This window comes from Rhinopithecus roxellana, chromosome 5, assembly GCF_007565055.1.
Source record: "Rhinopithecus roxellana isolate Shanxi Qingling chromosome 5, ASM756505v1, whole genome shotgun sequence".
Taxonomy (NCBI): Eukaryota; Metazoa; Chordata; class Mammalia; order Primates; family Cercopithecidae; genus Rhinopithecus; species Rhinopithecus roxellana.
The window spans coordinates 163,988,877-164,005,636 of NC_044553.1; the positions used below are offsets into that span (position 1 = coordinate 163,988,877).

General features: G+C 53.4%; 1 protein-coding gene across 6 annotated transcripts in view; it reads right to left on the reverse strand.

Annotated features, from left to right (window-relative positions):
• Positions 1-9,550, reverse strand: part of BRF1 (BRF1 RNA polymerase III transcription initiation factor subunit) — an 80,088-nt gene extending 70,538 nt beyond the window's left edge. For 2 of the 6 annotated variants that reach the window (XM_030930450.1, XM_030930449.1), the window contains exon 1: positions 9,019-9,550. In XM_030930450.1, coding sequence (XP_030786310.1) covers positions 9,019-9,202 — 184 coding nt within the window. In that variant the 5' untranslated portion in view covers positions 9,203-9,550. The remainder of the gene's footprint in view (positions 1-9,018) is intronic. The other 4 variants (XM_030930454.1, XM_030930453.1, XM_030930452.1 and 1 more) reach the window with 3 other exon arrangements.
• Positions 9,551-16,760: the final 7,210 nt, after the last annotated feature.

The window sequence follows — 16,760 nt, forward strand, 5'->3', positions numbered from 1 at the left end:
AGAACTGCTTGAACCCAGGAGACGGAGGTTGCAGTGAGCCAAGACTCCGTCCAAAAAAAACACACAAAAAAATTTAACTAGGCCGGGCGCGGTGGCTCAAGCCTGTAATCCCAGCACTTTGGGAGGCCGAGACGGGCGGATCACGAGGTCAGGAGATCGAGACCATCCTGGCTAATATGGTGAAACCCCGTCTCTACTAAAAAATACAAAAAAAAACTAGCCGGGCGACGAAGCGGGCGCCTGTAGTCCCAGCTACTCGGGAGGCTGAGACAGGAGAATGGCGTGAACCCGGGAGGCGGAGCTTGCAGTGAGCTGAGAGCCGGCCACTGCACTCCAGCCTGGGCGGCAGAGCAAGACTCCGTCTCAAAAAAAAAAAAAAAAAAAAAAAAAAAAAAAAAATTTAACTGAAGGCTTTCTGTTGCTGCTATGAAACTTCCTCTTTTTAAGAGACAGGGTCTGGCCAGGTGTGGTGGCTCAGGCCTGTAATCCCAGACCTTTCCGAGGCCAAGGTGGGTGGATCACCTGAGGTCAGGAGTTTGAGACCAGCCTAGCCAACATGGCGAAACCCTGTCTCTACTAAAAACACAAAAATTAGCCAGGTGTGGTGGCGCATGCCTGTAATCCCAGCTACTTGGGAAGCTGAGGCAGGAAAATCGCTTGAACCTAGGAGGCGCAGGCTGCAGTGAGCTAAGATTGCACCGTTGCACTCCAGCCAGGGCAACAAGAAAGACACTCCATCTCAAAGAGAAAGAAAGGAAAGAAAGAAAGAAGGAAGGAAGGAAGGAAGGAAGGAAGGAAGGAAGGAAGGAAGGAAGGAAGGAAGGAAGGAAGGAAGGAAGGGGGAAAGAAAAAAGAGACAGGGTCTCACTCTGTCACCCAGGCTGAAGGGCAGGGGCACTATAGTGGCTCACTGCAGCCTCAACCTCTCGGGCTCAAGGAATCCTCCCACCTCAGCCTCCCAAATAGGTGGGGCCACAGGCCTGTGCCACCATGCCTACCTAATGTTTTCTTATTTTTTGTTTTCTTTGTTTGTTCTTTTGGAGATGGAGTTTCGCTCCTGTCACCCAGGCTGGAGTGCAATAGCACGATCTTGGCTCACTGCAACCTCCGTCTCCCAGGTTCAAGCGATTCTCATACTTCAGTCTCCCCAGTAGCTGGGATTACAGGCGCCCACCACCATGCCCAGCTAATTTTTGTATTTTGGGTTTTGTTTTTGTTTTTGCTTTGTTTTTTTTTTTTTTTAGTTTTTGTAGAGACAATTTCACTATGTTGCCTACACTGGTCTCAAACTCTTGACCTCAAGTGATCCTCCCACCTTGGTTCCCCAAAATCCTGGAATTACAAGCAGGGGCTACCACACCTGGCTGGAAACTTCCTTTTAAGGGGACACACCTGTAGGAGGCCTGGCTGGCTGGGCAGTAATGGATGGAGAGGAATTCAGGGGTCCCACAGCTGAGTGCCCAAAGGAGGCTGCACCAGACCAAAGTGCATCCCAGAGTGCTGGGGACGGGGACCCAGGTACACATGTGCCTACTGGTGGGCTGGATGTAGCAGCATCAGACATCTGGGAGGAGCACTGACAAACAGGGTCGGGCACGGCAGCCCACACCCCTTCCCAGGCCCACACCCCCTCCCCAAGCCCAGACCCCTTCCCAGGCCCAGACCCCTTCCCCAGGCCACTGCTGAGGAGCTGGTTTTGTAGTGATCACAATTCGGTTACGGAAAACAGGACGTGTGTCACGCTGCAGGCTAACCAGTGGCTTCCTCTCTCACCCAGATGCCAACGGGACAGAATCCACCCGTTTCCTGAGGGTAGGTACCTTCAGCCGCAATTTAGGGTTCTAAGGGTCACGGAGCAGAGGCAGAAGCCCGGAGCCTTCCACTCTCGGGACCAGAGCCCCACCAGGAGGCCAGGCCCATGCTCAGAAAACCCCAGGCCACAGGAAGAGGCTGGCTGGCCACATCCTTCGCTGAGGCAAAGGGAGCTTCCCAGCAAGCGAGGGCAGCTCCGCTTCCTGTGCCCCTCTCCAGGGCCAGTGCCCGGTGACATGCAGCCATGTCCCAAAGTAGGTCTGGCTGCATCAGGACCCCAAACGGAAAACAGCAGCACTCACGGACACCCCGGCTTCAAGGTTCTAACTGTGAAGCCACTGAAAGTTGTGATTATGGGAAATGCTCCCCACAACCACAAGTTCTGGTGACACTGAGGTGTGCTGCTCCTTGCGCAGGAGGACAAGGGACCCCCTGCAAGCAGGAGCCCGGGATGCCTGGTGTGGGGGGCTCCCAGGTGCTCGAGCTCCTGCCTGCGGGGCAGGGGTGTGGGCGCCATTACCATCAGCTGCTGGCAGAGGGAAGCCAGGACATAGCACAGGACACTGACGCGGGCTCACAGGGAAGTCTCGCCTTGCCTCAGTGGAGCAGACGACCTCCTCAGGGCACTGCCAAGGCCCCAGGCCAACAGTCCCCAACTCCACCGTCCGTCCGCCTGGCCCCTCCAGCCACACTGAGCCTCAGTCCTCAGACACCCACCTTCTCTCTGCACAGTCTCTGCTCGGGCAGCCCCGGGACACTGGAGCACCAGTGTCGTCTCCCCCGCAGGGCCTGGCTTCCAAGGTCAGGACCCTCCTGGGACTCTCCTGAGGCCTCTGGTCACCTGCCCTGATGCCTTAGTTAAATATTCCAGAGTAAACTACGAGGCTGTGTCAGGCTTAGTTCTCAATTAATAGGCAAGACACCTAGGAAAGACAGTGGCCTTGGGACCTAAAAAATGACAGCTCAAAGAGAAAGCTCAGCTTTCAAGATGAAGCTGGAGCAAGGGGCGGCCGGGGCCTACTTGTGTGCTAGGGAAACTGAGAAGCCACCAAGGTTTCCAGCCCCCCTGTGATCACCACTGTGACGAGGGAGGGAGGATGCCAAGTGGGCACCTAGAGAGACTGCCTGGGAGACAGAGGGGCTGCCCAGAGCAACAGATGCCCTCTCTCCTTCCCACTCTCGGCCCAGGCACCGCCTGTGCCGGTCCCCAGGTGCTAAGAACACACCGCCTCGCGGCACTTCCCCCAGGACCACCACAGTTGGTTGCTGGGCCTGCCCCTCCCTCGAGAGAGTGTGCCAGGGCTCAAAGGTGTCTTGGGGCCACCTGACAGTGTTGGCTCTGAGCTTGTTCTGACAGCGCCCGGGTAACAGACTTCCAGCTCTGCACTGCTCCACATCACCGTCCTCCCCCAGCAGCGCACAGTAAGGGCAGAATGCACTTAGCACTGTGCCTGCCGGGGAAACCCTGCGTCTGCTGCCATGACAACTTGCTTTTATTACTGTTGTTATCATCGCAACAGGCATCAAACAAAGTCTTGGCAACTGTGACACAGCTGCAAACTCTGTGCCCAGCAGTCCTAGGAAGATACCCAGGGAGTATGCGCATGGAAGACGATGGGGAGGGAAGAACAGGATAGAAAACTCAATGAAACCCAAGCCAGTTCTTAGAAAAGATAAAAAAAAAAAAAAAAACTGACCAACTTCTAGCCAGAGAGACAAAGGGGAAAAAAGACACAAAACAGCAACATCTGAAAGGAAAAAGGAGGCCACTGTGGACCCCGCAGACATGAAAAGGATAAGGGAATGCTTCGAACAACTCTCTGGGCAAATTCAACCACTAAGTCAAGTGGACCAATTCCTCCAAACACAAGCGGCTGACTCACCCCAGGTGAGACACCGAATCTCAAATACAACTAGAATCGCAGTGATGAAAGAAGCCGAAACCACAGTGCAGATTCGTCTGAGAAAGAAACCTCCGGGACCGGACGGCTACACTGGTGAATTCCACCAAACATTTCAGAAACAAAGAACACCAACCCTACATCATCTGTTCCAGAAAACGGAACAGGAAACGTTTCCCAACCCACTCCATAAGGAGCGGGACCTTAATATCCAAGACAAGGACACTACAGGAAAAACTACAGGCCAATACCGCACGCCAGCATCAGCAGGAGCCCTCAACAGAACAGCCAGGGCTGAGCAAAGCGGTTCACGCCGCTAATCCCAGCGCATTGGGAGGCCAAGGTGGGAAGATGCCTTGAGGCCAGAAGGTCAAGACCGGCTTGAGCAGCAAAGCAAGACCACATCTCTACAAAAAAAAAAATGGCTCTGGCTCATGCCTGTCATCCTAGAACTTTGAGAGGCCGAGGCAGGAGAATCGCTTGAGCCCAGGAGTTCCAGACCAGCCTGGCCAACATGGCACAACCCCATCTCTACAAGAACAATACAAAACTTAGCTGGGTACAGTGGTGCATGCCTATAGTACCAGCAACTCAGGAGGCTGAGCTGGGAGGGTCACTGGAGCCCAGGGGGTTACGACTGTAGTAAGCCATGACCACTGCACTCCAGCCAGGGTGACAGAGCAAGACCCTAGACCCTGTCTCCCCCACCAAAAAAAAGTTTTAAATTAGATGGTCCTGATAGCGCATGCCCGTAGTCCTAGCTACTCTGGAGTCTGAGGTGAAAGGCTCTCTTGAACCCAGAAGCTCCAGGCTGCAGTGACCTGTGATCCCACCACTGCACTCCAGTCTGGGCAACAGTGGGACTTTGTCTCAAAAAAAAAAAAAAAGGCCGGGTGCAGTGGCTCACGCCTGTAATCCCAGCACTTTGGGAGGCCGAGGCGGGTGGACCACCTGAGTTCACGAGTTTGAGACCAGCCTGGCCAACATGGTGAAACCCCGTCTCTATTACAAATACAAAACCCAGCCGGGTATGGAGGTGGGCTCCTGTAATCCCAGCTACTCAGGAGGCTGAGGCAGGAGAATTGCTTGAATCCGCGACAGGGAGACTGCAAGTGAGCCCAGATTGCACCACTGCACTCCAGCCTGGGCAAACAGAGCGACACTCCATCTCAAAAAAAAAAAAAAAACCCAAAGCAAAACAACAACAACAACAAAACTCAAGGAGTGTATTAAAAACTCGTCGGGGCCAGGCTGCGGTGGCGCACACCTGTAATCCCAGCACTCTGGGAGGCCGAGGCGGGTGGATCGCCTGGCCAACATGGCAAAACCCCATCTCTACTAAAAATACATAAAATTTAGCTGGGTGTGGTGGCAGGCACCTATAATCCCAGTTACTTGGGAGGCTCAGGCAGGAGAATCGCTTGAACCCGGGAGGCAGAGATTGCAGTGAGCCGAGATTGTGCCATCGCATGCCAGCCTGGGCAACGAGAGCAAGACACGGTCTCAAAAAGAAAGAAAAGAAAAAAAAGTCTTAGAACTAATAAGTAAGTTTAGCAAAGCCATAGGAAACGGGATAACACACAGAAAGCAACCATATTTCTTTTCTTTTTTTTTTTTTTGAGACGGAGTCTCGCTCTGTCGCCCAGGCTGGAGTGCAGTGGCCGGATCTCAGCTCACTGCAAGCTCCGCCTCCCGGGTTTACGCCATTCTCTCACCTCAGCCTCCCAAGTAGCTGGGACTACAGGCACCCGCCACCTCGCCCGGCTAATTTTTTTGTATTTTTTTAGTAGAGACGGGGTTTCACCGAGTTAGCCAGGATGGTCTCAATCTCCTGACCTCGTGATCCGCCCGTCTCGGCCTCCCAAAGTGCTGGGATTACAGGCTTGAGCCACCGCGCCCGGCCAGCAACCATATTTCTATAAACAAGCAATGAAGAGTTGAAAACTAAATTTTAAAAAATACCACTTACAATAACTCCTAACAGATTTTAGGTACACATCTAAAAAATGTCCAGAGGGCCGGGCATGGCAGCTTATGCCTATAATCCCAGCACTTTGAGAGGCTGAAGTGGGTGGATCACTTGAGGTCAGGAGTTCGAGACCAACCTGGCCAACATGGTGAAACCCTGTCTCTACTAAAAATACAAAAATTAGCCAGTCGTGGTGGTGTGCACCTGTAATCCCAGCTACTCAGGAGGCTGAGGCACCGGAATCACTTGAAACCAAGAGGTGGAGGTTGCAGTGAGCTGAGGTCGCACCACTGCACTCCAGCCTTGGTGACAGAGCGAGACTCCATTTCAAAAGAAAAGCCCAGAAGCTGTATGCTGAAAACTACCCAATACTATATCAAAGAAAACCTAAATGAATGTAGACATACACTGTGTTCATGGACTACAAGATTCAACATAGAAAAACTGTTGGCCAGGCGCAGTGGCTCCCACCTGTAATCCTAGCACTTTGGGAGGCCGAGGTGGGGGGATCACGAGGTCAGGAGTTCAAGACCAGCCTGGCCAATATGGTGAAAACCCGTCTCTACTAAAATATATACAAAAATTAGCTGGGCGTGACGGCACGCGTCTGTAGTCCCAGCTACTGAGAAGGCTGAGGCAGCAGAATCACTTGAACTCAGGAGGCGGAGGGTGCAGTGAGCTGAGATCGTACCACTGCACTCCAGCCTGGGTGACAGAGTGAAACTCCGTCTCAAAAAGAAAGAAGAAAGAAAAAATGTCAGATCTCCCTAAATTTATCGAGAGGTTTAATGCAATTCCAATGAAAACCCCACCAGGACTTTTGTACAGGTTGAACACCCCAAATCCAAAAATCTGAGATTATAAATGCTCCAAAACATGAAACTTTTTGAGCATCAACACGACGCTCAAAGGAGATGCTCACTGGAGCATCTCAGATTTCAGATTTTTGGATTAGGGATGCTCAACCACTAATTATAAGGCAGATATTCCAAAATCAGAAAAATCCGGTATCCAAAACACTTCTGGTCCCAAGCATTTCAGATAATAATATGTGACCTATAGATACGCACAAACTTACTCTAAAATTAAAAAGGGAAAGGGAAATTAATAGCTACAACAACTTTAGAAAGGAAGAACAAAGGTTGGGGGACTCACAATATCTGATTTCAGGACAATATAACAGGTACAGTAAAAAAGTCTGATGCTGACAAAGGAACGGCACCTGATCAACAGGGCAGGACACAAGGCCCAGAGGCAGACCTGCACGGACGGGCCCAGTGAGCGCAGCCGAGGGCAAATGCCTTCAGTGGACAAAGGGCAGTCTTTCAACAAACGGTGCTGCAACAACGGGACCTCCACATAAACAATGAGCCTCAGCCTGCGAAGCACACCTTACACAAAGCCTAGGTAATTTAGGCCAGGCATAGTGGCTCAGGCCTGTAATCCCAGCACTTTGGGAGGCCAAGGCAGGCGGATCACTTGAGGTCAGGCATTCAAGACCAGCCTGACGAACATGGTGAAACCCTGTCTCCACTAAAAATACAAAAATTAGCCAAGTGAGGTGGTGCACACCTGTAATCCCAGCTACTTGGGAGGCTGAGGCACGAGAATCATTTGAACCTGGGAGGCAGAGGTTGCAATGAGCCGAGATTGTGCCACTGCACTCCAGCCTGGGTCACAGAGTGAGATTCTGTCTCAAACAAACAAACAAACAACCAAAAAAGTTAAAACTTCTGCTTTGAAAAATCACATATACAACACAGGGCTTGTAACTACAATCCACAAAGAACTCTCAAAACTCAACAATAAGAAAACAACCCAAATAAAAAATGAGAGTCAGGGTGTGGTGGCTCAAGCCTGTAATCCCAGCAGTTTGGGAGGCCAAGGCTGGAGTACCACTTGAGCCCAGGAGTTTGAGACCAGCCTGGACAACCTGGACAACATAGAGACCTTGTCTCTACTAAAAATAAAATTTGGCCGGGCGCGGTGGCTCAAGCCTGTAATCCCAGCGCTTTGGGAGGCCGAGACGGGCGGATCATGAGGTCAGGAGATCGAGACCATCCTGGCTAACACGGTGAAACCCCGTCTCTACTAAAAATACAAAAAACTAGCCGGGCGAGGTGGCGGGCGCCTATAGTCCCAGCTACTCGGGAGGCTGAGGCAGGAGAATGGCGTAAACCCGGGAGGCGGAGCTTGCGGTGAGCTGCGATCCGGCCACTGCACTCCAGCCTGGGCGACAGAGCGAGACTTCGTCTCAAAAAATAAACAAACAAATAAATAAAATAAAATGTAAAACAATTATACGGCGTGGTGGCATGCACCTGTAGTCTCAGCTACTCAGGAGGTTGAGGCAGGACAACTGCCTGAGCCTAGGAGTTCAAGGCTGCAGTGAGCCATGACTGGGCCATTGTACACCAGCCTAGGCCACAGAGTGAGATCCTGTCTCAAGATAAATAAAAAATAAGACTTGAGCACACTTTTCAACAAAGAGGATTCGGGCATGGCAAATAAGCACCCTAACAAGGTAGAACATCACCAGTCAGTAGGGAAATACAGAACACCACTATGATGAGATGCCACACACCTGTTAGAACAACCAAAATAAAAACCTCGACAACACCAAGTGCTGGTGAAGATATGGGGCAACTGGCGAGAATGCATAAGGGCACAGCCACATCACAGAACAGTTCATGACAGTTTCCCATAGAGTTAAACATATAGCTAAGTTTCCCAGAGAAATGAAAACGTATGTTCACACAGAGGGTTGCACATGAATCGTTTCCGCAGCTCTATTCACAACCACCTGAAACTAGCCACAGTCCAGCTCCTTCCACAGACTGGGGTCCATCCCCAGCCCGCAATACTGCTCATCCCTGACACGTCCCCTCCCAAGCCTGCAGCAGCCTGAGTGGCCCTAGGACATCCGCCCGAAACCGCCAAAGCCAAAGGCAGCAGCAATCGGATGCTAAGTACCAGACATTGCTGAAAACAAAACTGCAGGTACAGAGACTGACAGTGAGGGACAGCTTGAGGGGCCTTCTGGGCTCCCCAGGCTGTCCTCAATCCTCCCTGTGCTGGCTGCCCTGGCTCACGCGTGTGTCGAGAGAGTCCACGCGCGCCACCGGGGTCCATACTCGCGCCACGGGGGTCCACACGCGCGCCAAGGGGGTCTACATTCACGCCAAGGGGAGCCACACTCGCGCCAAGACGGCGCAGAACCGTGCGCCCCGACAGAGCGGGCGGTACCGAGGCGCGGGTACGGGCCGCGCCGTCACCGCCTCCAGCCCGCCTAAGCCGCATCGGGAAGTCCGCGCAGCGCCAGCCCGCGGGACTCACCGTCCAGGGACACGAACTGGCCCACGGCCGAGGAGCCGCCGCCACTGCTCTCCACGAACTGCACCTCGGACACGATGATGTTGTCCTCCAGCACTGAGCCGCAGGCGGTGCACACCGCGTCCCCGCGCGCCGCGTCCAGCTCGATGTCCGTGCCGCCGCAACCGCGGCACACGCGGCCCGTCATGCCGGCGAACGCGCGGGCAGGGCCCGGAGCCTCCCAAGCCTCCCAAGCCGCCCGAGCCTCCGGAGCAGCCCGCGCCGCCCGCCCAGGCCCAGCCGCCCGCCTAGGCCCAGTCGCCCAGGCCTCGCCGCTCTCGCGAGGCCCCGCGCCCGCCGATTGGCAGCCGCAGATTCGCCACGCGCGCCGGGGCCGCGCCGCCCGTAACGGCCGCGCCTGCGGGACTGGGACAGGCACCGGAACCACAGCAGGGACGCGAGGACCGGAGCCGCGACCTCCCGGCCCGGCGCGGCCGCGGTCTCCCCACAGTGAGCGAGCTGGCCTCCCGTGCTGCGCGCCGGCGTAGGGGGGGCGGGGCTTCGGCGGAACAGAGCCGGAGGCGGGGCCTCTCGGTGAGCGCAGCCGAGGACCGGCGCTTCGGGGCGGGGCCACGGCGGTGAGCGCAGCCCGGGACAGGCGCTGGGGGCGGGGCCTCAGTGGCAGGCAACGCCGGGGATTAGAGCCAAGGGCGGGGCCTCGCAGTGAGTGCTGCCCGGGACGGGACCCGAGGCTGGCGACTGGACCTAAGGCAGTGGGCGGGCCCTTGGCGATGAACGCAGTCGGGGACTAAAGCTGGACGCGGGGCAGGGGAGGGGCCTCCTCGCATAGTGAGCGCGGTCTCAAGCAGCGAGCGAGGCCTGAGGACTCAGAACTGGGGGCGGGCTGAGGGTGGCGGGCGGGGCCTCAAGTAGAGAGACACGGCCTGCGAGGGGAACTGTAGCTGTGGGCGGGGAAGGGGGCGGAGCCTGGGTCTGGACCCGAACTGTGAGCCGGACCTGAGGCAAGGGGCCGAGCGTGGTGAGCGGGGCCTTGGCTCCTGAGGGCGATCTAGGACCCCACCCGGCGCTCTGGGCGTGGTGGGCGGGGCCAGGGCAGCTGCGCTGGGGGCCTGGCCGCGCAGGTGAAGACACCCGCCCCGGGCCACCCTGCCCCGCCCTCCGTATTTGCGGCGCCCGCCCCTCCGCTCGCACTGGTTCTGGAACCTCCTCATGCGCCCCGCTATTCCCCGTTTTCTGTTCCCTAAAATCCCCACTTTCTAGCAGTCATTCGTGGCCACCTGTGATTTCCCGTGAGTCACCTCGCTGTGCCCCCTGCCCAGAGTGGGAACCCTGGCTGCGCACACCCTCAAGTATCTGCAGATGCGGTTCACAGTCGCCATAGGGCCCGTGACATACCCAGGAATAAGTATGAAAAGAAATCCGCGACCGGGCGCGGTGGCTCAAGCCTGTAATCCCAGCACTTTGGGAGGCCAAGGCGTTCGGATCACGTGAGGTGAGGAGTTCGAGACCAGCCTGGCCAACATAGCGAAACTCCTTCTCCACTAAAAATGCAAAAAAATTAGCCAGGCTTAGTGGTGGGCGCCTGTAATCCCGGCTACTCGGGAGACTGAGACGGGAGAATCGCTTGAATCTGAGAGGTGGAGGTTGCAGTGAGCCGAGATCGCGTCATTGCACGCCAGCCTGGGTGACGGGACAAGCGTGAAACTCCGTCTCAGAAAAAAAAGAGAAAAAGGGAAATGCGCAAGACCCCACCGTTTTTTTGTTTTTTTTTTTTTGGGGGGGGGGGGACGGAGTCTTCACTCTGTCGCCCAGGCTGGAGTGCAGTAGCGAGATATCGGCCAACTACAACCTCCGTCTCCCAGGTTCAAGCGATTCTCCTCTCTCAGCCTCCTGGGGGAGTAGCTGGGATTACAGGCGCGTGCCACCACGCCCGGCTAATTTTTGTATTTTTAGTAGAAATGGGATTTTGCTATGCTACCCAGGCTGGTCTCGAACTCCTGACATCAAGTGATTCAGCCACCCAAAGTGCTAGGATTACAGGCGTAAGCCACCGCGCCCAGCCAAAATCCTTTTTTTTTTTTTTTTTTTTTTTTGAGACGGAGTCTCGCTCTGTCACCCAGGCTGGAGTGCAGTGGCCGGATCTCAGATCACTGCAAGCTCCGCCTCCCGGGTTCACGCCATTCTCCTGCCTCAGCCTCCCGGGTAGCTGGGACTACAGGCGCCGCCCTGTCGCCCTGCTAGTTTTTTGTAGTTTTTAGTAGAGACGGGGTTTCACCGTGTTAGCCAGGATGGTCTTGATCTCCTGACCTCGTGATCCGCCCGTCTCGGCCTCCCGAAGTGTGGGATTACAGGCTTGAGCCACCGCGCTCGGCCAAAATCCCATTTTTTAAAAACTCTAATCTAAACCTTGACTGTAGGACCTAAAAGGAGCTCAAACTAAATTTAAAAAATAAACTACCCCATTCCTACGTGGAAGCAAAGTTGTAAATACATAAATTATTTACAAGTTGGTGTGTAAAATGATGTAATCCCAATCAAAATGCAAACAGGGTTTGGCACACCTGTGCGTACCTGCAATCCCAACACTGTGGGAGGCCGAGGAGGGAGGCTTGCTTGAGCCCCGAGGTGGAGGCTGCTAGTGAGTGGTGCAGTCCAGCCTGGGCCACAGAGGGAGACCTTGTCTCTTAAAAAAAAAAAAAAAAAAAAAAAAGTCAGCTGGGCGCGGTGACTCACACCTGTAATCCCAGCACTTTAGGAGGTCAAGGCAGGCAGATCACCTGAGGTCAGCACTTCGAGACCAGCCTGGCCAACATGGTGAAACCCCGTCTTTACAAAAATTAGGCCAGGCGAGGTGGCCTGTAATCAGAGCACTTTGGGAGGCTGAGGCAGGTGGATAATTTGAGGTCAGGAGTTCGAGACCAGCCTGGCCAACACGGCAAAACCCTGTCTCTACTAAAAGTACAAAAATTGGTGGGGCGCCGTGGCTCATGCCTGTAATCCCAGCACTTTGGGAGGCTGAAGCGGGTGGATCACGAGGTCGGGAGTTCGAGACCAGCCTGACCAACATGGTGAAACCCCACCTCTACTAAAAATACAAAAATGAGGGCCGGGCGCGGTGGCTCAAGCCTGTAATCCCAGCACTTTGGGAGGCCGAGACGGGTGGATCACGAGGTCAGGAGATCGAGACCATCCTGGCTAACATGGTGAAACCCCGTCTCTACTAAAAAATACAAAAAACTAGCTGGGCGAGGTGGCAGGCGCCTGTAGTCCCAGCTTACTCAGGAGGCTGAGGCAGGAGAATGGCGTAAACCCGGAAGGCGGAGCTTGCAGTGAGCTGAGATCCGGCCACTACACTCCAGCCTGGGCGACAGAGCGAGACTCCACCTCAAAAAAAAAAAAAAAAAAAAAATAAATAAATAATACAAAAATGAGCTGGGTGTGGCACACGCCTGCAATCCCAGCTACTTGGGAGGCTACGGTAGGAGAATCGCTTGAACCCAGGAGGCAGAGGTTGCAGTGAGCCAAGATTGCACCACTGCACCCAGCCTGGGCGACAGAGTGAGACTACATCTCAAACAAAAAACAAAAAAACACAATTATCAGCCCAGTGTGGTGGTGTGTGCCTGTAATCCCAGCTACTGTGGAGGCTGAGGCAGGAGAATCACTTGAACCCAGAGGTGGAGGTTGCTGTGAACTCACCACTGCACTCTACCCTGGGTGACAGAGCAAGAGCCTGTCTCAAAAAAATAAACAAAACTTAAGGAGGGCTGAATTGCCCTTCTGTTTCTCAAAAAATTACATCAAATTATAGCCATTAATCCGGGGAGTATTTGTGCAGGAACAAGTGGAATAAATCCAAGAGTCCAGAAATAAACCCAAGAATACAGGAAATTTAGGGACCTCAAATCAGTGAGGAAAAAAGACTCCTCAGTAAGGTTGGGATTTCCATGTACACGAGGAAATGGGTAAATTGAATCCAGACCTCACACTGTTTCTAAAACCAAATTCCAAGTAGCACTCAGAGCTAACAGTAAAAACAAAATCACAAGACTATTGGAATCAAATAGAAAAGAATATTCTAAAATTCCGGCAAATATCTGTCATAGGGATGAGTGGTGCTGGCATCTGAAGCCACTCCTCAGGGCGATGCCTTCTTCCCCTCCCAAAGTGGCCAGTGCCAGCCCCATCACCCCCACTGCTTGGATGGGTCATGGGAACATGCAAAAGCACCCTGGAGACTCAAGCCAGAAGAACTTCTCTGCTCCAAAAGGCCTAAACTAATGGCTTTTCTTTTTCTTTTTTTTTTTTTTGAGTTGGAGTTTTGCTCTTGTTGCCCGGGCTGGAGTGCAATGGCGCGATCTCAGCTCACCGAAACCTCTGCCTCCCAGATTCAAGTGATTCTCTTGCCTCAGCCTCCCGAGTAGCTGGGATTACAGGCATGCGCCACCACGCCCGGCTAATTTTTGTATTTTTAGTAGAGATGAGGTTTCTTCATGTTGGTCAGGCTGGTCTCGAACTCCCAACCTCAAGTGATCCACCCACCTCGGCCTCCCAAAGTGCTGGGATTACAGGCATGAGCCATGTGCCCGGCCGTTTTTCTTTTTTTATATATATATTTTAGTACTTTTTTTTCTTTTTTTATTTTTGAGACAGAGTCTCACTCTGCCGCTCAGGCTGGAGTGCAGTGGTGCGATCTCAGCTCACTGCAACCCTCACCTCCTGGGTTCAAGCAATTCTCCTGCCTCAGCCTCCCGAGTAGCTGGGACTACAGGGGCCTGCCACTACACCCGGCTAATTTTTGTATGTATTTTAGTAAGATTTTTCAAGCATACCTAAAAGTACAGAGAAAAAGACCCAAGGATCTCAGCCACACCAAAGTGTATCATTTTCACATATTTGCTGTTTGGTTCTGTTCTTTTTTTTTTGAGACGGACTCTTGCTCTCTTGCCCAGGCTGGAGTGCAGTGGCACGATCTCAGCTCACTGCAACCTCTGCGTCCCAAGTTCAAGCATTCTCTTGCCTCAGCCTCCTGAGTAGCTGGGATTACAGGCGCCTGCCACCACCCCCAGCTAATTTTTGTATTTTCAGTAGGGACAGGGTTTCAGTATGTTGGTCAGGCTGGTCTCCAACTCCTGATCTCATGATCCTCCCACCTCAGCCTCCCAAAGTGCTGGGATTATAGGCATGAGCCACCGCGCCCGACCTGGCTCTGTTCTTTTAGTTTGGGGTGTTGTTTGTTTTGTTTTGTCTTGGAGGTTCTCTGGCTTTGCTGGAACACAGCCCCTGAGCCTGTCAGAATCAGTTCTCCTCCCTCCCTGCCTAAAGGTAACCATTACCCAGCTTTGGATGATCATCAGTGCCAAACAGATTTTACACTATCCATATACAATGTACACTACTGTTTTGCATGTTTGAAAACTGTACATAAATGACCTCATACCTAACCTTCTACCATGTGCTTTGAGCCACACACCCTGCCTGCAAGGCCTTCTGTGACTCACCTCCCCTCTTGGCCACCACACCGTCTTTGTAAGAGGCAAGTCACTGCATCCTGCCACACTCGGGCGTAGAAAGCTGCACTCCTGGAGAGAGGGTTTGGGAGCGCACTGAGAAGCATCACCAGCCACACACCTTACCCACCCAGAGAAACACACGTGGTTGTGGGTGGTTGCTGGACTTCCGATCACCAGCACGAGGAGCTCTGCAGACTTCTGAGAGGGGAAGCCAGCACCAGCATGCCGCACCCAGCCAGGAGATGGTACTGGAGATGCAGAAGAGTCTGGAGAGCATACCACTGCCTGCTCCAGTGCAAGAGAATGTTTTGGTTGTGTTTTGTTTTGTTTTGTTTTTGAGACGGAGTCTCGCATTGTTTTCCGGGCTGGAGTCCAGTGGCGCGATCTTGGCTCACTGCAATCTTCTCCTCCCAGGTTCAAGCAATTCTCCTGCCTCAGCCTCCCAAGTAGCTGGGATTACAGGTGCCTGCCACCATGCCCAGAAAATTTTTTGTATTTTTAGTAGAGACAGGGTTTCACTATGTTGACCAGATTGGTTTCAAACTCCTGACCTTGTGATCCGCCCACCTCAGCCTCCCAAAGTGCCGGGATTACAGGTGTGAGCCACCATGCCCAGCCAAGAGAATGTTTAAGAAGGGTCTAGAGGGCCGGGCGCGGTGGCTCAAGCCTGTAATCCCAGCACTTTGGGAGGCCGAGACGGGCGGATCACGAGGTCAGGAGATCGAGACCATCCTGGCTAACACAGTGAAACCCCATCTCTACTAAAAAATACAAAAAAAACTAGCCAGGCGAGGTGGCGGGCACCTATAGTCCCAGCTGCTCGGGAGGCTGAGGCAGGAGAATGGCGTAAACCTGGGAGAAGGAGCTTGCAGTGAGCTGAGATCCAGCCACTGCACTCCAGCCTGGGCGACAGAGCAAGACTCCATCTCAAAAAAAAAAAAAAAAGAAGGGACTAGAGGCAAACACGCAGAATCAGGAAAGAGCCCCACAGCGGGGCAGCTGTGGAGGACAGAAGCAGCAGAGAGCTGGGGATGTTGGCGTCTCTCTGTCTCTGTCTGTCTATCTGTCTCTCTCTCTCTCTCTCTCTCTGTTTCTCTGTCTCCTTTCACCGTCTCCCCTCTATTTCGGGGGTTTTGTTTTTGTTTTTGGGACAGAATCTCACTCTGTACCCAGGCTAGAGTGCAGTGGCGCAATCTCAGCTCAATGCAGCCTCTGCCTCCAAGGTTCAAGCGATTCTCCAGCCTCAGCCTCCCAAGTAGCTGGGATTACAGACACCCGCCCCACCAGTATGGCAAATTTTTTTATTTTTAGTAGAGACGGAGTTTCACCATGTCGATCAGGCTGGTCTCGAACTCCTGACCTCAGGTGATCCACCTGCCTTGGCCTCCCAAAGTGCTGGGATTACAAACACGAGCCACCATGTCCGACCTTTTTTGTTGTTGTTGTTTTTGAGATGGAGCCTTCATCTGTTGCCCAGACTAGAGTGCAGTGGCGCGATCTCAGCTCACTGCAACCTCCGCCTCCCGGGTTCAAGCGATTCTCCTGCCTTAGCTTCCCGAGTAGCTGGGATTACAGGCATGCACCACCACGCCTGGCTAATTTTGTATTTTTAGTAGAGATGGGGTTTCGCCATGTTGGCCAGGCTGGTCTGGAACTCCTGACCTCGTGATCCACCTGCCTCAGCCTCCCAAAGTGCTGGGATTACAGGCATGAGCCACCGCACCCGGCCTTGCCACACACTTTTAAAGAACCAGACTCACAAGAAGTCTGTTAGGACGGCACCAAGGGGATGGTGTTGAGCTATTCATGAAGGACTCACTCCTGTGATCCAATCCCCTCCCATCAGCCCCACCTCCCACACTGAAGATTACAGTTCCACATGAGATTTGGTTGAGGAAACAGATCCAAGCCATATCAGGTGGACTTTTTCAGAAAAGACGATGGAAGTGAGAAGATGATGGAATGATGTCTTGAAGGTGCTGAAAAAAACAGCACCAAACTAAACTCTGTGTTGGGTGTGGGCAGTGTAGGCCCTCCTCTGGCCTTCTCCCCATCCAGCCGCTGAGTGTGGTGGCAGGTGCCTGTAATCCCAGCTACTTGGGAGACTGAGGCAGGAGAATGGCGTGAACCCGGGAGGCGGAGCTTGAGCCGAGATTGTGCCACTGCACTCCTGCCTGGGCAACAGGGTTAGACTATGTCTCAAAAAAAAAATAAAAGAAAAAGAAATTAGGC